The sequence below is a fragment of the Capricornis sumatraensis genome, chromosome 10 (assembly GCF_032405125.1).
Source record: "Capricornis sumatraensis isolate serow.1 chromosome 10, serow.2, whole genome shotgun sequence".
In the NCBI taxonomy this organism is placed as follows: domain Eukaryota; kingdom Metazoa; phylum Chordata; class Mammalia; order Artiodactyla; family Bovidae; genus Capricornis; species Capricornis sumatraensis.
Genome location: NC_091078.1, coordinates 28634502 through 28660537, shown reverse-complemented (window position 1 = coordinate 28660537; position 26036 = coordinate 28634502). Strand labels below are relative to the sequence as shown.

At 38.2% G+C, this 26036-nt stretch overlaps 1 protein-coding gene across 2 annotated transcripts; it reads left to right on the top strand.

The window, feature by feature from the left end:
* The first annotated feature begins 807 nt into the window (after window positions 1-807).
* CDK1 (cyclin dependent kinase 1) lies at window positions 808-25501 on the top strand. Of its 2 annotated transcripts, none has more exons than XM_068982218.1 (8): window positions 808-918; window positions 16006-16067; window positions 18561-18717; window positions 19498-19621; window positions 21640-21810; window positions 22918-23081; window positions 23193-23334; window positions 25388-25501. In XM_068982218.1, exons 2-8 carry the CDS (start codon window positions 16031-16033, stop codon window positions 25484-25486), a joined length of 894 nt encoding a protein of 297 aa, XP_068838319.1. In that variant the 5' UTR covers window positions 808-918; window positions 16006-16030; the 3' UTR covers window positions 25487-25501. The 2 variants fall into 2 exon arrangements, with proteins under 2 accessions (XP_068838319.1, XP_068838318.1); XM_068982217.1 differs by lacking the exon at window positions 808-918 and adding an exon at window positions 13497-13556.
* The last annotated feature ends 535 nt before the right edge of the window (window positions 25502-26036 follow it).

Below are 26036 nucleotides of genomic sequence, written 5' to 3'. Positions count from 1 at the left end.
GTGCTCAGCTTTCTTTATAGTCCAACTTGCACATTCATACATGACTACTGGAAAAACCATAGCTTTGACTAGACAGACCTTTGTGGGCAAAGTAATATCTGTTTTTTAATATGCTGTCTAGGTTTGTCTAAATCTACTATCTACCAAATGTACTTGTCATATTTTTCTTAGCCATGGAATAACTGAATCAAGCTTACAACCATTCCAAAATATAGACAAGAAAAATACTTGGCTTGTAACCAGTAGAGATGATAACAGCTTCATCTACTTTACCAGTTTGTCTCTACTACCCTCTAGTGGAACTGTAGTCATAATAGCCTTACAGCATTGCCTCCAGATTTAACACACACGTGCACGCACACACACATGCACGCTTGTATGCGTGTAGAGCATGTGTGCACGTGTGAGTGTGTGTGTGTGTGTAGAGATTTATAAATTTCTGCCTTGTAGAGTTGGTCCCAGCCTTGAATATGAGAAATGCCCGGAGGGAGTTATCTTTTAACTGGCATTCTTGTTCCTCTTCCTGGTGGCTCAGAAGGTAAAGTGTCTGCCTACAATGCGGGAGATCTGGGTTCATTCCCTGGGTTGGGAAGATCTCCTGGAGAAGGAAATGGCAATCCACTCCAGTATTCTTGCCTGGAAAATCCCACGGATGGAGGAACCTGGTAGGCTGCAGTCCATGAGATCACAAAGAGTCGGACACAACCGAGCAACTTCACTTTCACTTTCTTTCCTGTTCCTCCCTCTTCCCACACTAATCCTTTCTGCGGAGCCCTGCCAGACTAATCTGTTTAAAGGGGAAATGTGATCCTATCACTCCCCTGCTCAACAGAGTGAGAAAACCTTCAGTCCTTCCTTTTGGGCTTTCTGAAGTGCTGCTGGTAACCTTCCCCACCGTGACCTCCGAAACTCTTCACGGTAAGAACCCGGCTCTCCTTTCTGCTCTTCTACCCGCTTACCTCCTGTCTCACCCCACCTTCCAGCCAAATCCCACTGCTTGATGTTCTCCACTTCTGGCCTATGCTTTCCCTTTCTGCTTACCTTGGAGATGACTCTAATAGTCATCTCCACCCCACCAACTTCCTTCTTCCATCTCTATTTGCCAGAATTATGCTCACATTCCAAGACTTCTTTCAAATGTCACTGCTGCTGCTGCTACTGCTAAGTCGCTTCAGTCGTGTCCAACTCTATGCGACCCCATAGAGGGCAGACCACCAGGCTCCCCACCAGGCTCCCCCATCCCTGGGATTCTCCTGGCAAGAGTGCTAGAGGGGATTTCCATTTCCTTCTCCAATGCATGAAAGTGAAAAGTGAAAGTGAAGTCGCTCAGTCGTGTCCGACTCTTCAGGACCCCATGAACTGCAGCCTACCAGGCTCCTCCGCTCATGGGATTTTCCAGGCAAGGGTAGTGGAGTGGGTTGCCAGTGCCTTCTCTGTTCAAAGGTCACTACTTACTTTTTTAAAAAAATTTATTTGACTTCACTGGGTCTTAGTTGCTGCATGTGGGATCCAGTTCCCTGACCAAGGATCGACCCTGGGCCGCCTACATTGGGAGTGTGGAGTCTTAGCCACTGGACCACCCAGGGATGTCCCTCAAGTGCATTTTCATTCAGCGTGATCAAGCTCCCTTCATCAATTTCATGCAAGCCAGATACATCTCTGACACTATGCCACCTGTTATGTATGCTATTCTCTTTGCCTGGTTGTTCTTCTCAGGTGTCTCCTTCAATTCCCATTTAAACTGAAATTGGCTTTCCTTCCCAACCCAATGCAAGGGTCAGGTCATTTAATGAAGCCTGACCTGCCTCCCCCAATTTTTTTTGCTTCTCTTCTGTGACCTTAGCAGTTCACCCAAGTCTCTGTTTCAGTACCTACTGCCAGAACTATTTTTGTGATCAACACAATCAGGAAAAATCCTGCATGTGAAGTGTTTACTAGGGGTGATGCATTGATCTAAGTAAACATTTAATGGATTACCTCATGTCATGCTCAAAGCAACACAGTTGGTTGCTAATACTATTGTCGTTTGAGTAAATGAGGCGTAGAAAATTTAATTGACTTGCCCAAAGCCACAGAGAAGTTAAGGGCAAGAAACAAGATTTAAAAGGATTTGACCCCAGGTGATCTTTGGGCCTTGAGCTTTCTTTTTTTTTTTTTTAATCTAATTAAAGTATAGTTAATTTACAATATTGTGTTAGTTTCAAATGTATAGCAAAGTGATTCAGTTTTTCATACATACATATTTTTTCTTTCTCAGAGTCTTTTCCATTATCAGTTCAGTTCAGTTCAGTTCATTTCAGTCGCTCAGTCGTGTCCGACTCTTTGCGACCCCATGAATTGCAGCACACCAGGCCTCCCTGTCCATCACCAACTCCCGGAGTTCAATCAGACTCACGTCCATCGAGTCCGTGATGCCATCCAGCCATCTCATCCTCGGTCGTCCCCTTCTCCTCCTGCCCCCAATCCCTCCCAGCATCAGAGTCTTTTCCAGTGAGTCAACTCTTCGCATGAGGTGGCCAAAGTACTGGAGTTTCAGCTTTAGCCATCATTCCTTCCAAAGAAATCCCAGGGCTGATCTCCTTCAGAATGGACTGGTTGGATCTCCTTGCAGTCCAAGGGACTCTCAAGAGTCTTCTCCAACACCACAGTTCAAAAGCATCAGTTCTTCGGTGCTCAGTCTTCTTCACAGTCCAACTCTCACATCCATACATGACCACAGGAAAAACCATAGCCTTGACTAGACGGACCATAGTCGGCAAAGTAATGTCTCTGCTTTTGAATATACTATCTAGGTTGGTCATAACTTTTCTTCCAAGGAGTAAATGTCTTTTAGTTTCATGGCTGCAGTCACCATCTGCAGTGATTTTGGAGCCCCAAAATTATAGGCTATTACAAACTATTGAGTACAGTTCCCTAGACTAAACAGTAGGTCCTTATTGTTTGCCTAGTTTATATATAGGAGTGAGTATATATTAATCCCCACTTCCGAATTTATCTCAACTCCCCTCCCAGTACCTCCCCACTATCCCTGTCGGTAACCATAAGTGTTTTCTGTCTGTGAGTCTATTTCTATTTTGTAAATAAATTCCTTTGTATCATTTTTGGATTCCACATAGAAGTGATAGAGTATGATATTTGTCTTCATCTGACTTATTTCACTTAGTATGATTCTCTCTAGGTCCATCCATGTTATCGCAAATGGCATTATTTTATTCTTTTTTATGGCTGAGTAATGCTCCTTTGTATATATGTATCATATCTTCCTTATTCATTCCTCTGTTGAAAGACCTTTAGGTTGCTCACCTGTCTTGGCTATTGTGAACAGTGCTGCTATTAACATTGGGAGCCAGAGCTTTAACTGTGATGGTATAGCTAGCCATTCCAGAGGGGCTTTTTGTCAGGACAGTGTCTCCTCCTCCTCCTTTTCGTTTTGAGAGTGCTGTTTGGGATTGGTTGGGGAAGAAATATAAAATGATTTCTGGGGGTAGGAAAAGGTATTTATCTTGTTTTGTTGAATGAAAAGCTCTACTTCCCTCTTTTTCATTTTATGTTTCCCCATCTGGCCTTTGAAGTTTGGGGACTTGCGTTTGATTCTTGCTTTTAGGTCAATTATTTAAGTTAGCACTTGAGCCATAATAAAGGCTTCATAAAGTTATCAAATGTTTTTGAAACAGCAAGTATCTTTCTCTCTTTGTCTTCAGTTCAGTTCACTCCTCTCCGTCGTGTCTGACTCTTTGCAACCCCATGGGCTGTAGCAGGCTAGGCTTCCCTGTCCATCACCAACTCCCGGAGCTTGCTCAAACTCATGTTCATCAAGTTGGTAACGCCATCCAACAATCTCACCCTCTGTTGTCCACTTCTCCTCCTGCCTTCAATCTTTCCTAGCATAAGGGTCTTTTCCAATGAGTCAAGTTTTCACATCTTGTGGCCAAAGTATTGGAGTTTTAGCTTCATCATCAGTCCTTCCAATGAATATTCAGGATTGATTTCCTTTAGGATGAACTGGTTAGATCTCCTTGCAGTCAAGGGAAACTCAAGAAGAGTCTTTTCCAACCCCACAGTTCACAAGTATCAATTCTTCGGTGCTCAGCTTTACTTACAGTCCAACTCTCACACCCATACATTACTAGTGGAAAAACCACAGCTTTGACTAGGTGGACCTTTGTTGCCAAAGTAGTGTCTCTGCTTTACCTATGCTGTCTAGGTTGATCATAGCTTTTCTTCAAAGGAGCAAGCATCTTAATTTCATGGCTGCAGTCACCATCTGCAGTGATTTTGTAGTGCCCCCCCCCAATAAAGTTTGTCATTGTTTCCACTGTTTCCCCATCTATTTGCCATGAAGTGATGGGACTGGATGCCATAATCTTAGTTTTTTGAATGTTGAGTTTTAAGCCAACTTTTTCACTCTCCTGTTTCACTTGCTGAATGTTGAGTTTTAAGCTAACTTTTTCACCTCCTCTTTTACTTTCATCAAGAGGCTCTTTAGTTCTTCTTTGCTTTCTGCCATAAGGGTGGTGTCATCTGCATATCTGAAGTTATTGATATTTCTCTCAGCAATCTTGATTCCAGCTTGTGCTTCATCCAGCCCGGCATTTTGCATGATGTACTCTGCATATAAGTTAAATAAGTAGGGTGATAATATACAGCCTTGACATACTCCTTTGCCAATTTGAAACCAGTGGGTTGTTCCATGTCTGGTTCTAACTGTTGCTTCTTGACCCGCATACATATTTCTCAGGAGGCAGGTAAGATGGTCTGGTATTCCCATCTTTTTAAGAATTTTCCACATTTTGCTGTGATCTACACAAAGGCTTTGGCATAGTCAGTATAGCAGAAGTAGATGTCCTTCTGGAACTCTCTTGCTTTTTCAATGTTCCAATGGATGTTGACAATTTGATCTCTTGTTTCTCTGCCTTTTCTAAATCCAGCTTGAACATCTGGAATTTCTCAGTTCACATACTGTTGAAGCCTGGCTTGGAGAATTTGAAGAGTTACTTTGCTAGCGTGTGAGATGAGTGCAATTGTGCAGTAGTTTGAACATTCTTTGGCATTGTCTTTCTTTGGGATTGGAATGAAAACTGACCTTTTTCCAGTCCTGTGGCCACTGCTGAGTTTTCCAAATTTGCTGGCATATTCAGTGCAGCCTCTTTGTCTTAACTGAATGTATTAATAACATCACTTTACCTTGTATTTCCTCAGTACTTGGCTCAAGGTACCAGCTAAAGGAAGATATTTAATTAATTAGCACAAAAGAAGTATGATCACTTGCTGCATTTTTCTCATCTGGGCCTCTCCTGTCAAGCTCAATGAGAATAGATATCTAATTCATCTTTGGATATTTGGTTGCCACCAAATAGTACAAGATAAACTGAAGAAACTCAAATATTTGGTGAGTGGAGCTGATAGAGTTTGGTTTGTTGTCATATTTCACTCTCACATCACTGATATAAACTGATGCACAGCCAAGAGCCAAACAACTAATGTTCATGGTAGAGAGGAAAGCCTCGGGTGCTACAAGGCTCTCAAGTGCCTATCTCATTTTGAAGGATAGAGTAAATTATGTTTCATAACATCTTAGCAGTAAGAGGATGTTACTCTAACTTTGCTCTTTGAAAGTTGCCAATTATAGTAAACATTTTGCTTGAAGCAGAATATTTCATGGTATGAAATCGCAGGTCTGTATCAATCCAGATGACAGTTTATTTAGGTAAAATAGAACCTCATTTCCTTAACACCACTAGAAAAGAGACTTTTACATTAATCTCTTAACTTACTGATTAGAGACATAGTTACAATCCACTGCCCTGGTTTATCAAAGTGACTTTTCAAAGAGAATGATTAAAAGAATTACTTCTAAAAAAAAAAAAGAATTACTTCTCACTATAAATTTTTAGCTCTGGCAGAAAGCCCTATACTAGGTATTAATGGTATTGTGATAAAATTTAAGAGACATTACTAATTCATTCAAATTAGTAAAAGAATCTCAGATATTCAGCTAAAACAACAGCCCTGATAGTTTCTTCTGCCTCCAAATATGTATGAAAATGCTTGCTAGTTTCAGAGTTCAGTTCTCCATGAAGCTCATGAAACTTATGTATCAGGATTCTGCCTTTGCACAGCCCCTTCTGGTCTCTGAAAGAGGTGTTCACAGGGGCATGTCTTTGTAAAATGTATAACAAGATATTTTAAACAGTTTATTCAAACTGCTGTTTTTTTCCTACTTCAATTCCCAGTCAGTCACACTTTCCCACCTGTCCAGTGACCTGTCCATGAACACTGTTGAGATTCAGCTCAGGAGATGCTAAATTGAAGATACAGGTAGTTTAAGATGAGTTGTATCTAACACTCCCAAAAAACACATTACTAGTGTATAGGAATGCAAGGGATTTCTGTGTGTTGATTTTATATCCTGCAAATTTACTATATTCATTGATGAGCTCTAGTAATTTTCTGGTGGAGTCTTTAGGGTTTTCCATGTAGAGGATCATGTCATCTGCAAACAGTGAGAGTTTTACTTCTTCTTTTCCAATTTGGATTCCTTTTATTTCTTTTTCTGCTCTGATTGCTGTGGCCAAAACTTCCAGAACTATGTTGAATAGTAGCGGTGAAAGTGGACACCCTTGTCTTGTTCCTGACTTTAGGGGAAATGCTTTCAATTTTTCACCATTGAGGATAATGTTTGCTGTGGGTTTGTCATATATAGCTTTTATTATGTTGAGGTATGTTCCTTCTATTCCTGCTTTCTGGAGAGTTTTTATCATAAATGGATGTTGAATTTTGTCAAAGGCCTTCTTTGCATCTATTGAGATAATCATATGGTTTTTATTTTTCAATTTGTTAATGTGGTGAATTACATTGATTGATTTGCAGATATTGAAGAATCCTTGCATCCCTGGGATAAAGCCCACTTGGTCATGGTGTATGATCTTTTTAATGTGTTGTTGGATTCTGATTGCTAGAATTTTGTTGAGGATTTTTGCATCTATGTTCATCAGTGATATTGGCCTGTAGTTTTCTTTTTTTGTGACATCTTTGTCAGGTTTTGGTATTAGGGTGATGGTGGCCTCATAGAATGAGTTTGGAAGTTTACCTTCCTCTGCAATTTTCTGGAAGAGTTTGAGTAGGATAGGTGTTAGCTCTTCTCGAAATTTTTGGTAGAATTCAGCTGTGAAGCCGTCTGGACCTGGGCTTTTGTTTGCTGGAATATTTCTGATTACAGTTTCAATTTCCATACTTGTGATGGGTCTGTTAAGATTTTCTATTTCTTCCTGGTTCAGTTTTGGAAAATTGTACTTTTCTAAGAATTTGTCCATTTCTTCCACGTTGTCCATTTTATTGGCATACAACTGCTGATAGTAGTCTCTTATGATCCTTTGGATTTCTGTGTTGTCTGTTGTGATCTCTCCATTTTCATTTCTAATTTTATTGATTTGATTTTTCTCTCTTTGCTTCTTTATGAGTCTGGCTAGTGGTTTGTCAATTTTATTTATCCTTTCAAAGAACCAGCTTTTGGCTTTGTTGATTTTTGCTATGGTCTCTTTTGTTTCTTTAGCATTTATTTCTGCCCTAATTTTTAAGATTTCTTTCCTTCTACTAACTCTGGGGTTCTCCAATTCTTCCTTTTCTAGTTGCTTTAGTTGTAGAGTTAGGTTATTTATTTACACTAATAATGAGAAAGTAGAAAAAGAAATTAAGGAAACAATTCCATTCACCATTGCAACGAAAAGAATAAAATACTTAGGAATATATCTACCCAAAGAAACTAAAGACCTATATATAGAAAACTATAAAACACTGATGAAAGAAATCAAAGAGGACACTAATAGATGGAGAAATATACCATGTTCATGGATTGGAAGAATCAATATAGTGAAAATGAGTATACTACCCAAAGCAATTTACAAGTTCAATGCAATCCCTATCAAGCTACCAGCCATATTTTTCACAGAACTAGAACAAATAATTTCAAGATTTGTATGGAAATACAAAAAACCTCGAATTGCCAAAGCAATCTTGAGAAAGAAGAATGGAACTGGAGGAATCAACTTGCCTGACTTCAGGCTCTACTACAAAGCCACAGTCATCAAAACAGTATGGTACTGGCACAAAGACAGACATATAGATCAATGGAACAAAATAGAAAGCCCAGAGATAAATCCACACACATATGGACACCTTATCTTTGACAAAGGAGGCAAGAATATACAATGGAGTAAAGACAATCTCTTTAACAAGTGGTGCTGGGAAAACTGGTCAACCACTTGTAAAAGAATGAAACTAGATCACTTTCTAACACCACACACAAAAATAAACTCAAAATGGATTAAAGATCTAAATGTAAGACCAGAAACTATAAAACTCCTAGAGGAGAACATAGGCAAAACACTCTCAGACATAAATCACAGCAGGATCCTCTATGATCCACCTCCCAGAATTCTGGAAATAAAAGCAAAAATAAACAAATGGGATCTAATTAAAATTAAAAGCTTCTGCACAACAAAGGAAACTATAAGCAAGGTGAAAAGACAGCCTTCTGAATGGAAGAAAATAATAGCAAATGAAGCAACTGACAAACAACTAATCTCAAAAATATACAAGCAACTTCTGCAGCTCAATTCCAGAAAAATAAATGACCCAATCAAAAAATGGGCCAAAGAACTAAATAGACATTTCTCCAAAGAAGACATACGGATGGCTAACAAACACATGAAAAGATGCTCAACATCACTCATTATCAGAGAAATGCAAATCAAAACCACAATGAGGTACCACTTCACACCAGTCAGAATGGCTGCAATCCAAAAATCTGCAAGCAATAAATGCTGGAGAGGGTGTGGAGAAAAGGGAACCCTCCTACACTGTTGGTGGGAATGCAAACTAGTACAGCCACTATGGAGAACAGTGTGGAGATTCCTTAAAAAATTGCAAATAGAACTACCTTATGACCCAGCAATCCCACTGCTGGGCATACACACCGAGGAAACCAGAATTGAAAGAGACACATGTACCCCAATGTTCATCGCAGCACTGTTTATAATAGCCAGGACATGGAAACAACCTAGATGTCCATCAGCAGATGAATGGATAAGAAAGCTTTGGTACATGTACACAATGGAGTATTACTCAGCCGTTAAAAAGAATTCATTTGAATCAGTTCTGATGAGATGGATGAAACTGGAGCCGATTATACAGAGTGAAGTAAGCCAGAAAGAAAAACACCAATACAGTATACTAACACATATATATGGAATTTAGAAAGATGGCAATGATGACCCTGTATGCAAGACAGGAAAAAAGACACAGCTGTGTATAACGGACTTTTGGACTCAGAGGGAGAGGGAGAGGGTGGGATGATTTTGGAGAAAGGCATTCTATCATGTATACTATCATGTAAGAATTGAATCGCCAGTCTATGTCTGACGCAGGATACAGCATGCTTGGGGTTGGTGCATGGGGATGACCCACTGAGATGTTATGGGGAGGGAGGTGGGAGGGGGGTTCATATTTGGGAACGCATGTAAGAATTAAAGATTTTAAAATTAAAAAAAAATAAAAAAATAAAAACAGTAAATACAAGAAAAAAAAAAAACACATTACTTTTGTTATCAGAGAAATGCCTAACTGAGAAACAGTCATGATAATTCAGTGTTTTCAGTCATGATTAAAAGGTCTTGGGATCTTTCTCGGTAAGGGGGGCAGGGGAAAGGGGGTGGGGGACATCCTGGTGGTCTGGTGGTTAGCTCTCCATTCTTCCAATGCAGGGGGCATGGGTTCAATCCCTGGTCAGGGAATTAAGATCCCACATGCTGTGCAGCGTGGCCAAGAAATTAAAAAAAAAAAGGTTTCAAAACTGTGTGTCTTACTTTTTCTACTATTTTACTTTCTGAATTAATGAAAAGGAACAGTCTTTTCCTTTTGGATACTTTTTAAAAAACTGCTCTGAATTTTATCCCATAGCTAAAGAGGCCTTGGCAAGATTCATTTCCTCATTCGTGCATTTCTTCATACATTCATCCATTTATCCATTTATTCATTTTTGACCTAAGTAATACACCCAAACGGAGAAGGCAATGGCAGGCACCCCACTCCAGTACTCTTGCCTGGAAAATCCCATGGACGGAGGAGCCTGGTGGGCTGCAGTCCATGTGGTCGCGAAGAGTCGGACACGACTGAGCGACTTCACTTTCACTTTCCACTTTCACTTTCCACTTTCATGCATTGGAGGAGGAAATGGCAACTCACTCCAGTGTTCTTGCCTGGAGAATCCCAGGGATGGGGGAGCCTGGTGGGCTGCCGTCTATGGTGTCGCACAGTCGGACACGACTGAAGCGATTTAGCAGCAGCAGCAGCAGCAGCAGCAGCAGCAACACACCCAAATGGTTCAAAATTCAAAAGCTCTGAAGCCTTCCTCCCATCTCTGTGCCCCAGGCATTCTCCAACTCCATACAGGCACACTGTTATTAGTTTCCTGCATCTCCTTCCAGGTATTTTACGTATTTACAAGCAAATGTTTCTGAAACGTTTTTATCTGAAAAAATACTTGTGTTTGCTTGGGCTTCCATAACAAAATACCACAGACTGGGTGGGATAAACAACAGAAATTTATTTCCATACCATTCTGGAGGCTGGGTCACAGTGTTGGCAGGGTGGGATCTGGTGAGAGCTCTCTTACTGCTTTGCAGATGGTGACTTGTTCTGTGTCCTCACGCGGAGGAAACAAAGTGAGCGAGGTCTTATAAGGCCTTCTTATAAGAATGCTCATCCCACAGCGAGTTCTCCACTCACATGATCTTATTTAAAAGTAATTACTCTTCCAAGGGCCCATTTTAAATAACACCATATATAGAGGTGCGTTAACACCAGAGGGCTGCAGTGCACAAATGAAAGGGGTGGGGGTGAGGAAAAACATAGTTCAGTCCATAGCAACACTTGTATCTCAAAGCCAAACAAAACTTCTGTGCAATGGCAATGGATCTCTGCACACCCCCTCTTCTAAATGGAGGTCACCAAAATATGAATATGAAAGTTTGGGGAGCACATACCTTCTTATCCTCTCTGTTTTAGTTGTTTTTTTTTTTTTTTTTCCCATGCCACATTATATACATTAAAAATTTTTTACTTTTCAGGTTCCTCCCTGTGGCATGTTAGTTCCCTGACCAGGGATCAAACCTGCGCCTCTTGCAGTGGAAACAAGGAATCAATCGCTGAAACACCAAGAAAGTTTCCTAGTTCTAAAATACTGTTGCAAAGCTGAACCTCTTCCGAGCAGCCTCTCAGAAGAGAATTCAGGGCTCTTTTAGATTCTGACTCCAAATTCCCTTCACTGCTTAACACCTAAGGGGCCCTCTACCCTCTGATCAAGACACCCTAAATTATATGGGCAGACTTCAGGGCTTTACTCATACAACTTCTGCCTGGAAGGCCTGCCTGTGTTGTTCTGGAGAATGTCATATCCAATGTTTCTTCAAATGTCACATCCTCTTTTTGAATTAGTAATTTCCTCCTCTATGTTCTCATGTCACCCTAGAGCATAAGTTACAGCCTAAGTGCCAGAAGCAAGTTACAAGTAATGGTTGTGTTTTCCCACTCCCAACATCTCAAGCAGGAAAATACCTGACTGATCTTTGTGACATTGTATAGAAGTTGACCCAATGAACAGTAAATTGTATTTGCCAAGATGAGAGCCTAAATTTAGAATAACCCCTGAACCCTTGTGGCTCAGCTGGTAAAGATTCCCCCTCAGTGCGGAGGACCTGGGTTCGATCCCTGGGTTGGGAAGATTCCTCTGGAGAACGGAAAGGCTACCCACTCCAGTATTCTGGCCTGGAGAATTCCATGGACTGTATAGTCCATGGGGTCGCAAAGAGTTAAACATGACTGAGTGACTTGCACTTCGCTTCATCCCACCTGAAACTTTAAAAGATAACTAAAAACAAATAAAAACAAGCTGCAAAAATAGAGAAAGATAACTGAGTTAAATTTAAATAAAAATCTAGCATGAAAGTGTGGAAGCTTGTGGTCTTCTTTATGCTGAATGTCAAATGTATATAATGAATTACTAGCTGTTTTTAGATGATATAAATTAAATCCTTTGCTTAAGCCTCTCAGAGAGAAAGCTATATATATTTATTCTTTAAAATTAGTACCCTAAACTAGCAGAGAATAGTCTTCTCTAGAACACAGTTTTCATTTTATTTAAGGCAATTTAAGGCAGTTTTCATTTAAAATGTGAATTTGAGATTTTAAAAATAAGTTTTAAAAGTTATTAGGTTCAGGCCAAGTTTTCCCAAATCTCCTACTTCTACTATGAATTTAAAATATTCTGTCACCCAGGAGCACAAAACTGCCAAGGTTGAGTGTTTGTGCCACATATAGGGGGCCATGTGATAAACTTATTCCATTCCTTATCCTAATCTGGATCATCAAATACATAGTTGTAGAGGGCATGGTAATCAGTATTTGTTCCAGATCCCGATACAGTCAGTGGAAAGACTCTTACTATCCCTAGTTCTATTTTACTTTTTTATTTTCTTAAAGACTTAAGAATGATGTTCAGGTGCAGAAATCTCTTTAGGATGTGGTGGAGGGCAATGAAAGAGTTTGGGGATACGGGATTATTTAAAGTGTAATTTAGATCTTTTTCTTCTCCCACAGAAGTGTGAATTTTTGTGTTTTTAAGAACATTTAAAATTCTGATGTGAGAATATTTTAACATTTAAAAAAAGAAAAATTTTGCTTTTTAATTTTTAAATCAAAATGTTACATAGATTTAAAAAATGAAATTTAAAACAGTGAGGTGAAAACAGCTCAGCCATATATGTGTGTGAAATGTGACAAAAATGTATCTACTCATATTCATATATATATATATATATATGAAAAGTTTCTTTACCCTGTTGAGGACATCTTTCCTAGTTTTCTATTACCTCTTTCTATTAAAACAAACTTTATTTGTTTTGTTTTTTGGCGGCCTTGAGTCTTAAGTTGAGCATGAGGGATCTTCCCCTTGGGACATGCAGAATCATGCTCCTTTGACCCAGACTGAGATTCATTATTTTAGAAAAGCATAAATATACATTAGCTTTCAGTATCAGAAATGAAAGTAATGGGATCTGGATTACGTGTAGCACCACTTCTGTGATGACCTATTTGAATACCTCAAATTTTTATTGTGCCAATATTGGGAGAGAAAAAAACCCAACCCTGAGAGGACAGTAGATTTCTTATGACTAGAAACAATAAGACGACCCTATCTTGGAACGCGCTTGCGCTCAGACTCAGTTGGCGCCCGCCCTTCTGCTTTTTCTCCAGCCGCCGTTTCCTCCACCTTTCGCGCTCTAGCCACCCGGGGAGGCCAGCGTTAAGGGAAGCTAGGCTCTGATTGGCTCCTTTAAAAGTCTACGGGCTATCTGATTGGTGAATCCAGGACCCTTTAGCGCGGTGAGTTTGAAACTGCTCGCACTTAGCTCCAAAGCTGGCGCTTGGAAGTTAGGGAGAGCGTCGCCGACTTGGTAGCCGCCGCAGCTTTCGCCGCGGGATAAAGCCGGGTAGCGTTGGTGAGGTCAGGGTGTTGCCTATGGGGTGTCGACTCGGAAGGGCTGGCTCGCGGACCTTGGAGGGGGAGTATTAATGAAGCAGGTGATAATTGGGAGGCTGGGCTCTGGGCAGTGGGGTTCTGCGTACCGCCAAGCCCGGCCTTAACCGGAGGCCCCGGGCCTGCGCATGGAGCGGCGCCCAACCTCGGCTTCAGTGGGAGGCGTGGGGGAGCCCAGCCCGGCCAGGCAGGGTTGGCATTGCTGTGGCCTCTGAATTGCAATCTGGGGTCGCGGGCGGCTGAGGAGGCTTTCTGGGGTTGATGGAAGGCAGATTTGTGCCTTCGTTCGCCGACACCAAGCGCTTGTGGAGTGCCAGGTTCTGCCCTGCAGCTCCTAGCTTCGCCTCCGGGAGTGGAAAGCAAGACTGCAACTCAGCCCGGTGCTCGCGCCTGCTTCTAATCCCAGGTGGTCACGGGAAACCGACCGGAAGAACTAACTTGTGGGCCTTCTCAGCTTGCCTCTCTGCTCCCATGACCCTAGCCTACCTGGAACTTTTAAGAACACTTATCCTGGGCATAGACCCCGAGAGAACTTGGATTTTTTGGATTTTATTTTATGCTTGGTGGTTGTTACATACAGTGGAATTGGCAAAAACTGGAAATCTAAGAAACGCCGAGAGTTAGAAACGTGTCATTTAAAATCCTTTAATCAGTTTTAACGTGCAGGTCTTGCTTTCTTTAAAGACCTGGAGGTGTCTGGGTGGATGAAGCCATTGGTATTTTACATCTTGCCACTAGGAATAGAGGAGGCATTCAAAAGGCATTACGAAGCCACATCCTTTATTCAAAATAGTTGCAACCAGGAAAAGGTGGAAGAGTAATTGAACCCAGCTTTGAAATTGAGTTAGTTTTCAGTTATTTTGTTTAAAATAAGCTCCACAGTTTCATTGTGATTTGGGCATATTACAGCTGGATATTGAAGAAAAGATAGTCCTAATCCATTGCCATTTGTAAAACTGAACATTTTTAAGATGGCCAGAGTAGTGCAATTTTGTTTATTTAAGAAGGTTTATCTCTGCTTGTGTCTGGAATGATTTTGAAAAAGAATGTGAGAAATTTAACTCAAGGGTCAATATAACTTAAGGTTCAGTGACCTTTATGATTTTATCAGTGATATAAAATGATGGTTTGGGCTTCTGAAGTTGATGTTTCCGTGGCAAACTTACCAGGAAGTCTTGAGTATCTGGTTGTCATTTGGGCTTTTTTTTCTTAACCATTTTTTTGTGTGTGTGATTCAAGTATATGGACATTCTTTGTTCTTGACATTGCATGGGATATAATTAGACTTTATGTATGGAATTGCCCATTTTCTTTTAGAGTGCTTAGTGATAGTTCCTACTTTACAAAAGGTATCTTGAAAGTTTTTTTTATCATGTTTGTGTTTATCATGTTTGTGACTCCTGACAACAAGAGAAAGATAAAAACTGTCATTTGAGCAAGTTGAAATGAATATACTTTTGCTGCTTTAAATATTTTCTAATGGTTGAACAGTGTGACCACATTTTAGCTCCCTACTCATGTCTTTAAAAATTGTTTATTAACTTCATAAAAGTATCATGAAGCTACAAATTCAAGTAGCATTCATTGTTAAACTATTTGGGTATAACTGGCACACATTGATGAGCCTTGGAAGTCTTATGTAAAGAACATCAGGGTTTTCTTTGGGACAGATAGATGTTGATGTCTGAATTTGAAAGTTAATTTTGAAAGAAGCCCCCAGGTGGCTCTAGTGGTAAAGAACCTGCCTGCCAGTGCAGGGAACATAACAGACAGTGGTTTCCATCCCTGGGTCAGGAAGGTACCTTGGAGGAGGGCATGGCAATCCACTCCAGTATTCTCGCTTGGAGAATCCTATGGCAGAGGAGCCTGGCAGGCTCCATAGGATCACACAGAGTCGGACACTGAAGCGACTTAGTATACCAAAGTTATCCAGGTATAGGATATACAAATATTTCCAATGTTTCAGAAGCTAAGAACGGTGGGAGAGTCTTGAGCTCTTCCCCTTGTAAATATTGTTTTAATAGAATAGCTAATATGGAAAAATTTTTAAAAATTTATTTGTATTTGGCTGCACTGGATGTTCATTGCCACAAGTAACTCTAGTTGAGGCAAGTGGATGCTACTCTTTGTTGCGGTGCACCAGCAAGGTGCACAGGCTTCAGTAGTTGTGATGCTTGGGCTTAGTTGCCCTGTGGCATGTGGAATCTTCCTTGACCAGGGATTGAACCTGTGTTCCCTGCATTGACAGGTGGATTCCTATCCACTGCACCGTGAGGGAAGTCCTATTATGGAAAGTTAATACTGCTCTAGGCACAGTGGGAAATTCTTTACTTGTAATATCTTATCAATAACTTAAAAGCACCCTTTGAATTAGTGGCATGTGATCAAATAAGCTTTTCTTCTCATTTTAGGATCTACCGTACCCACTGATTAACTATGGAAGACTATACCAAAATAGAGAAAATTGGAGAAGGTGAGTGGCTTTAATAATATACAAGGAATTTTAAAAAATGATTTAATGGTGTGACATGTAAATATTCAAATTCAGTTTTTAAAGTATCTAACAGTCATTAGTACATTAATATATATGTTTTCATATATATATGCTATATATATAGTAGCATAAGCAAAAAAAAAAAAAGTTAACCTTTCAAGAGCACTGAAATTATTCTGACATGTCTCCCTACCAGCATCCCTCCAATAATCTTACATTCTTCTAATACTAAACACTTAAAGCGATACATCTGTATATTTTTAAAAAAACACTATTGCTATTTTGTAGGTGTGTTGAGAGTGTTAGGGCAGTGAAATTGTGTGCTTTAGCTTTAAGTACGTCTGCATATACTCTCTGAAGTTCTAGTCAGGGTCATGTATTTCATTTGGTGGTTAATGTCTTCATGTCTTTTGATTAAAATAGTCCTCTTGTCTTTTTCCCCCTTGACATTGAGTTTTTGACTACCTTAAATATATCAACTCTTATTTCAATCATTACCAAGTTGTTCTGTGATTTCCTTCTAAGTTAACAAAAATAATTCATTGAACTCAGGTAATAATTTGAACCCTTTTTGCCTTTTTAGATCACAGAACGTAACTATATGCATGATGTGGAACCTTAGTTGGCATTTAGCAGATACGCTATAACCATTTGTTGATTAACAGTTTTTCTGTTTATTGTTCAGTCTCCATAATATGCCTATATTGAAGATTTTTAAATTTTATAATGCTTCAGTTCAGTTCAGTTGCTCAGTTGTGTCTGACTCTTTGCGACCCCATGAATCGCATCACGCCAGGCCTCCCTGTCCATCACCATCTCCCGGAGTTCATTCAGACTCGCATCCATCGAGTCCGTGATGCCATCCAGCCATCTCATCCTCTGTCGTCCCCTTCTCCTCCTGCCCCCAATCCCTCCCAGCATCAGAGTCTTTTCCAATGAGTCAACTCTTCACATGAGGTGGCCAAAGTACTGGAGCTTCAGCTTCAGCATCATTCCTTATAATGCTTAGTTCATTTCAAAGTGCGAGTCAGGAGAGACAAAGAGCACTTGCGATGTCTAAAACTCAATTCAGTATATATTGAGTGTTCACTATAAGTTATTCAGTGGCTATTATGAGTAAATTTTAGGACCAGGTGAATGTTGTACAATTGAGTGAGAGGTAAGAATACTTTTAAAAGTTTGAATTTACCATTAACTACTTATTTGACCATATTATGTAAATGACTGATCTTCCTGAGTCTTTCTTAACAGTGTGCTGGGGGAGGGTGCTACTGGTTACCTACTTTTGTGTTTAATGCAAGTATAATTTACATCTGAAAAATGTACAGATTTTAAGTGTACAGAAGGTCCACCCACGAAGGATGGTGGTGAAGATCAAATAAGATCAGTTCTCCTTTATTTTTTTTGACCTCACAACGCAATTTGTGGGATTTTAGTTCCTTGAATCAGAGATTGAACCCAGGCCCTTAGGAGTGAAAGTGCTGAGTCCTAACCACCGGACCATCAGGGAGTTCCCAGATCAACTGGTTACCCAAAGCACAACTACTCCAAATTTCATCAAAATAATATACAGTGGATTTTATGTTAACTTAACGTTTTTAAAATGATACCATGACACAGACAATTGGATAGAATTTCTCTATTTAAAAAGAGTTTATATAGCATCAGTTTGTCACTGAGCAAACCATCCTTAATATTCTGATCAAATAAGTAGATCATTTATTTGTTAGTGGTTCTTATCCTTTTTTGAAATACTACTAGTTTTGGAGAAACTCTTAAAAAACTATAAAATAGACTTCGCTAGATATAAATAAGTCCCTCCTAATCGCTTTTGAAGTTACACTGATATCATAGGAAAAATAGTAAAGCTATTTAAGAAAATTTTCATATAATTAAGGGAGTCAAGACCTCCCTTAAATTGTCCAACCCCAGATTAAAAATCAGTTAGCTGGGGGATTCAGCATATCATGCATGCGAACTTGTGTTTAGCTGACTAGTCCATCTCCCTTACTGCCTTTTCCATTCGGTGCCCAACCACCCCAGGATCCCTTATATTGAAATTGCTGCTCATTAGCTAAAGCCCATACATCAGAATCCATGTTCTCAACTTCCAAATGGATGTGAGGCTTCCTGCATTTATTTTATGCCTACCTTGGGTAGGATATTTGACAGGACATATATTCCAATTTGAAAATGATCCTTTTTCTCTAAATGTGCTGGAAAATTACTGGTAATTTGAATTGTATGGGGAACCTGTGATGACTATATGGATTTTCTAAACTGCAGATAGGTTAGGTTGTAATTAGCCTCTTTCGGAAGTGATGAGAGTATAATTATGAGTGAGATGCTCCCTTTGTGGCCACAGCAGATGTTTCTATCATGTGACACCTTATGGAATTCAATCATCTTTTTAAAAATTTTTTTAGTTTGTGGAGGTTGTCACATAGCAGACACTTACTTTGTCTATTTCAGGTACCTATGGAGTTGTGTATAAGGGTAGACACAAAACTACAGGTCAAGTGGTAGCCATGAAGAAAATCAGACTAGAAAGTGAAGAGGAAGGGGTTCCTAGTACTGCAATTCGGGAAATATCTCTATTAAAAGAGCTTCGTCATCCAAATATAGTCAGGTATGGTATAATATCTGAATTTGAATCATTTTACGCATGCTATTTCACAAGTGAATTTCATTGTGAAAATTTTTGCAATTGATTAATTTCTGATCGAACCTTTCTGAGTGGAATAGAATCCTATTTTTGTTCATTGAGAATGCCGGACATAGAAAAACCTAGGCTTTTAAAGCAGGAATAGAGTTAGAGGGGCTTGGTGATAGAGATTAGTAGTGGGGGCTGGAAAATCAGGATAAACTGGTCAAGGGAGACAAGGAAGTCTTTTTTCACAAAGCTTTGTCACTGTTCCAACTCTGAGAGCTCTGGTCTTTAAGGATTCCTTAATCAGCGACCTGAGATAGGTAGCTAGATCAGGTGAAAGTTAGGATTTAATTGCATTTTGGGAGTTTGAGATTGTGAACAACTGGTAAGGTTAGATAATACTTTAAAAAGTTAATTTGTATGATTTGCCTCAATGGAAAGACAAACTCTAAGCAACAAGTAGTCAGCCTAGAAATATTCTTCTGGACTACAGGCCATTTACCAATTTAGCACCTGTAATATCACTTAATTTTCAGTTGCTGCCCTGAGGTTCCTTTCTCAAATTCTAGTTTAATACTACGGTTTCACTACTAGGGAAGGTACCACCTCTTCTATTCCAAAACAGTATAGCATGAATTTGTTACTGTAGAAATTTCTTATGGCCTGCTTTTTCTAATAGCAACTATGATGTGTATAAGAAGCCATTTTATTTTGTGAGAGATCAAAAATGTTGAGATTTGTAATTGTTTTATTTTTCAGTCTTCAAGATGTGCTTATGCAGGATTCTAGGTTGTATCTCATCTTTGAATTCCTTTCCATGGATCTCAAGAAATACTTGGATTCTATCCCTCCTGGTCAGTTCATGGATTCTTCACTTGTTAAGGTAAGAATCTTGCCTAATTTTGTTAGTGTTTATCTACTGTGAATGTAAAGAGTCTACGCTTTAGAAGTGCCTGTGTTTCATGAGGATATACGTGGAAAAAGTGTTAGAAAGCAGAACAAGGAAAAGGATGTTTCATTAAAGAATAGTTTGTTTTTTCTCACATGGTCTACAGGTTAGGTTGTTAACAGTTACCCATTTCATTACTGGATAGTGCTTCTGGTTGTAAAGTGAAAAGTGCTGCCTGAAAAAACGTGAAAGAACTAACGTGTGTTGTTGGGAACTCGGATATTCTGTTCTCTGTCAGTCAGATATGTGTAAAATAAAAGAACAAAAGCCTGGGACAGGGTAATGCTAGCAGGCAGTTTCATTTTATTCTGGATTTGAATATATATTTTGGCTAATTTATTGTAGAGATTAAGTTTCATTTAAATTTAAAATAATTATCCTTATACCATCTCTACCAAACCACTCCTCAGATGTAGCCTTTGTTTTATTAGTAATCTTAGAGATAACTTGTATGTCAACTTTGTATGTGTATATACATAAACTTTTTATAAAAATGGGATTTTATATATATTAGGATATATGCATTACTTTCCCTTTTACTGTGTAAAACGTTAGTCTACGTAGGTCTACCCATCTTTCTAATGTCTGATATAATTGCATAAACCGGTTCCCCACTGGTGGACACTGAAGTTGTTTTCCAGCTTGGTGACTCATGTCCTTATGGTCAGTGCTGCAAGGAATATCTTGATATTCCTATGTATCTTTATAGGAGTCTCACCACTGAAATCAGTGGGTGGAGGATGTTTATTTACACTTAAAATCTTGATAGTGCCAGTTACCCCTCTAAAAAATTAGACCAACATCATGGTGTATGTATATTTTTTAGCACATCACTGTCATTAACCTTTTTGATAACGATACTATGTGAAAAATACATTAACATCATTTTGCCTTTCATTTAACATTTTTTATTTCTTAGCCATTTTATAAACACTACATATTTTTCACTGATGATTCTGTTAGGAGACTTTTTTCACTGGTTTCTAAGAGCCTTTTATTGATAATGTGTTAATAATAGTTCTTTAATTCCTTTTTTTTTTGTCTTTTGTTAATGGTGTGTATATACCATTAGTTATTTTTATAATTTAACATACTTCTACATATCAGTACATGACTTTTTAATGTCTTGTTTAAGTCTTCCTCATGCAAAGATCACATGTATTGGAACAGTACATGACAGTGTTTTTCTAGTGGTTTCAGTAGATTACTGTTTCTCCTTTTGTCTTAAATTCTAGATGGATCAAAGATTTATTTTGATGTAAGAACTAGAGTTCTTAATTTTTTTTCCCAAATGCTAGCCAGTTGTTCCAACTGATTGGTTTTATGTATTTATAATATTGAACTTTATAGTCAATACTATGTTTTATATTTCTGTAGTACCCATGTTGCTTCAAATGTCAGTTACATTGTGTTGGCAACAAGTATCTTACAAAACACTTCTCTGAACTGCTAAACAACGTTTTGCCATAATTATATCTATTTAAATACAGTCATAATATTCTATTCTTTTAAAAAATTTGTGACCAGTGTTTCCAAAGAGGAAATGAATATATAAAGATAAAAGATAGAAATGGAAAAGACTAAACTTACTCAGGGCAGAACTAGAGTTGCTATAAGTATATAAAGCAAAAGTTTAAGAAACTCTCTATATAGAAAATTACCTTATTACTTAAGAATTAGGGACCAGAATAAGTAAAAGAAAATGAAATGGGTGTCTATAGACGTTCCCATAAGGTGAATATCTTTGTCTTATTTGTATAAACACAATACTTGATATAAATGCTTCTCACCCCCCAGATACTTCCCATTAGTCTCAAGTGGCCTGAAAACTTTTTTGGTAAATTGTTTATTTCTCTGCAATATAATTTCTTACGTCTTTGAAAGAAGGCTGCCAAGATTATTTAGAAAATCATTTCATCATATCATTTCTAATTTATATTTCCTTCTTCCAGAGTTATTTGTACCAAATCCTACAAGGGATTGTGTTTTGTCACTCTAGAAGAGTTCTCCACAGGGACTTAAAACCTCAAAATCTATTGATTGATGATAAAGGAACAATTAAACTGGCAGATTTTGGCCTTGCCAGAGCTTTTGGAATTCCTATTAGAGTGTATACACATGAGGTACGTTTTTTGGTGCTTTTGTTATGTGTGATTGAGGGATTGTTTTCTGTATTCTTTAAGACAAGAAAAAATACTCAGAAAGATTTCCAATCTGTGCCAGTATCAGTTTATTGCCTGTCTAGTCTAAAGTAACCCTTCATTGTCCGCTGTGTGAAAATGCATCTGAAACTTTTGAGTGTTTTTCCTTTGCTGGGATGTTACCTTTTACAGTAGAGGGTGCTAGAGACAGTAGAGGGTGCTAGAGAGGCATTGCAGGAAGGAGTCATTTATTCTTACAAGTCAGTCTCCGATTATTACAGTCCTCTGTTACAGTTACTAGTCCTGTATAGTAAAGGTTCCCTGTTCAAATTACATGTGATTTCTGTCTCTTCCTGTCTTGAAAAAGACTAGTTAAAAGGTATAACCACATTTTGTCCCTGGTATATTGATGACTTGGCTTTTTGTTTTCTGTTTCTGGAGGGAAAGGGAATGCTGAATCACAGTAAAGGATTATTGGGAAACCTTGTCTTCTGTGGAGTTGTCTACCCTTGTGCTCAAAGACTTCCTCTAGATCAAAACTTGTGACAGTGCACCTCTGGTCAGATGTCTTGGCTCCTTTTTAATCATTCCTTTTTATAATTTTTCCCATGGATCTGTAAATATATATTATTTGGTTTCCACTGGTTTAAATAGATGCTGTTGCCCTCCATTGTGATAAATTGGATATGCTAAAATAGCAGATTGGTGCTAGACCACTAATAAGCTGTTGTTTGCCTTGGTTGTGGTTTTATCTTGTAAGCAGTGCAGGCACTTGTACTGTTTAGTGTCAGCCCAAATCCAGTGTCATTATGCTTTTGTTTTTAACTGAAAGCTGTCTTGACTGTTTTGATCCTTGCCTTTTACTGATTTGAAAAGACTTGGTATGCTTTTATCTTTTCCTCCTTAGTGAATATAACTTACAAATGAAGTATTTATCTAACATTTAGTATTGTGTATAGTTAATTGACTTTAAAACACTATCAGAGACAATCGTGCAGCATTCTAAAGGACAGTCCTAATATAAATGTTTACATTTAGGTAATTTAATGTGCCACATTTATTCCAAGTAAGGTATTTTCTTTGTAATAGGTAGTGACACTCTGGTATAGATCTCCAGAAGTGTTACTGGGGTCAGCTCGCTACTCAACTCCAGTGGACATTTGGAGTATAGGTACCATATTTGCTGAATTAGCAACGAAGAAACCACTATTTCATGGGGATTCAGAAATTGATCAACTCTTCAGAATTTTCAGGTATTTTTTATTTACGCTTGAGCTGTTAAGAACTTAAAAATTAACATGTAGATAGCAAGAATTATGTTGATGCTTTAACTTGTAAGTTTTTGTTTTGCTCTGACTTTTTAGAGCTTTGGGCACTCCTAATAATGAAGTGTGGCCAGAAGTGGAATCTTTACAGGACTACAAGAGTACATTTCCCAAGTGGAAACCAGGAAGCTTAGCATCCCATGTCAAAAACTTGGATGAAAATGGCTTGGATCTGCTCTCGGTAAGGAATGCCCTTTATATTGGTTTTAACACCATGGATAATTAATTCTGAATGTACTTAATTTTGTCTTTACCTAGGAAATAGGAATGAAACCAACATTAGTTGAGCTAGACACATAGCTGTTATGTCTGTTATGTTTATTACTAGCTCCATTTAATATATGTGCTGCTGAAGCAAGCACATTACTAGTTCCATTTTAGATATGAAAACCTCTAGTGGTTTTGAGAGGAGAATTTGGCATTTTTTTGTTGTCCTTGTTGATTTGTTTTTAATCTGATAGATAGCTATAGGTACTCTGAAGGAGAGGACAGGGTTAATAATAACGCTGTAAGTGACTGACTTGGAGTGGCCCTCCTTTCCAGCTTTTTTGTCTTAGTATTTACTGGTTTTTAGTTTTTCGACATAGGTATCTTCCTTATTTTTTCATATTTTTAGTTATTTAAGCCTTTGCTACATGAATTTCCATTTCTCACCTTGTGCCTCATTTCCACATCAGATAGGTTAGCAAAGGGATAAATGTAGTTCTTAAAACTTTCCCCTGTATTACGTTGCTGTTCCAACTAAACAGCTGTGTTCTTTAAAAATAAGACAAAAATAATTTGTTAGGATAAAATAAATTGTCCTAGACCTGCCCCAGGAAATTTATTCTAGAACAGTATTTAAACACTGAGGTGTTAGAAGGAACTAAATCTTATGACTCTCAGGTAATGTAATTCCAGAAAAGAAATTTTGGTAGGTTACTAAACAAAGGAAAAACATCTATTGCTGTATCATCATACATGTGTTCTAATTGATCTTTGGGCCTCTTTGACAGGTTACAATCATGCCGCCAACTCCAGCTCAGATTTCCCAAGTGCTTACAGTGCAGTCCAGGGTCCTTTACTGCCTCTCAGATATTTTGTGCATCAGTATTGATGGTGTGATGTAAAAGGCCCTCTCTATTCCTGGCCCAGTCTGGGATTCTTGAACATTTCAAAGAATGTCACTTTAGTTAACCAAATGAAAATCGTGTTGTCAATCACGGTTCCTTAGTCTCCCCAGTATTGACATCTTGGCCTGGATCAGTTTTTGCTGCTGGAGGCAGTCCTGTACATCGTTAAGATACTTAACAGCATCCTGTTTCTGTGTCCTCTAGATGCCACTAACACGTTTTTATCCCAGTTGTGACAACCCCAAATGTATCTACACATTGCCAAGTATCCTGTTAGGGGCAGTCTCACCAGGTTGATAATTCCTACTGTAAACCATATGTTAGTCTTGGTTTCAGATTTCATCTTTCTCACTTGTAAGCTCTCTGAACTTCGGCAAGTTCCTTAACCTCTTTGAGCCTCAGTATTCTCATTTGTAAAGTGGGACTAATTCCTACCTTTTGTTGTCAGGATTAAATAACATGAAATGAACAAAGTAGAGTGCTAGCTATAGAATAAGAGCTTAAGTGGTAACAAGATAGTAACAATATCTCTAGGTTGGCTTATTGATTTAGTTTTAAGATTTCTTTAAGATACATTTTAACTTTATCCAAACTTTTCTGCTGATGTGTAAATAAACATTAACGCTTAAGTTTTCTGACCATAGTTCAGGTAGTGACTCATTTTAACTCTGTTTATAGCATAGTGCACACTGGTTTTGTTTTTATTAGAAACTTACTGAAAGCTACATTAGAAACCTCTATAGTTAATTAGCACAATTTCAGGAATGTTGTAAATAACTCAGAGGGCCTTTTAATTCTCGAAGTAAATATAATTAACTAGATAATCTTTCTTAAATTTATGCTTTGGTTTTAAAGTTATCCATGAATGCTTGTGTCTTAAAATGTAATTTATAGCAAAAAGGTTATCAAGATATTTGGGATTTAAAGAATAGATCATGTTAGAGCTAGAGGGTGAGGTAAAACATTCATGTGGTTTGGTGTTAAACTAATGGGAATGTTCATTTAGTAGTTTTTCTTTAAAATTATTAGCATATGGCTTATTGGTAGAAAAATAAGGCTTTGGGGGGATTTTTTTTTTTTTCTTAAATAAATAACCTTTTAAAATATCTTTCCTTCACACAGAAAATGTTAATCTATGATCCTGCCAAACGAATTTCTGGCAAAATGGCACTGAATCATCCGTACTTTAATGATTTGGACAGTCAAATTAAGAAGATGTAGCTTTCTGACAATTTTCCTGTGTTGTGTCAAGAGCAGATAATTGTATTTTCACTGTTCCTATCTGTTTTTGTCCTGTGTATTTTTCTTTTCTTCGTTGTAAAACTTAATCTGTACTTCATCTTCTAATTTCAAAAGTAACTTAAAAAATGTAAATACTGTTCTATATGAATTTAAATATAATAATTCTGTATATGTTTGTAGATCCCACTGTAACAGCTGTTTGTTACTATAATAAAACTATATAAATCTAGTATTGATGTCAGGAATCAGGAAATTTTTGAGTTAGCTTAAACCATCTAAAATGCTACCCCAGTCTTCTTTTCTTGTTGGAAATACTAAAATTTAGGAAAGTGTGCTAAATTCAAAGTTCATAATGCTTTGAAGTATTTTTATACTCTGTTTAAATTTTCTTGTCAGTTTCTTGTTATGTGGTAACTATACAACCTGCCTAAAGATGAATATTTTTCTACTGGTATTTCAATTTGTGACCTAAATGTTTAGGCATTCAGAATGAGAGAACTATCCAGATTTGAGAGACGATGCTTAATTT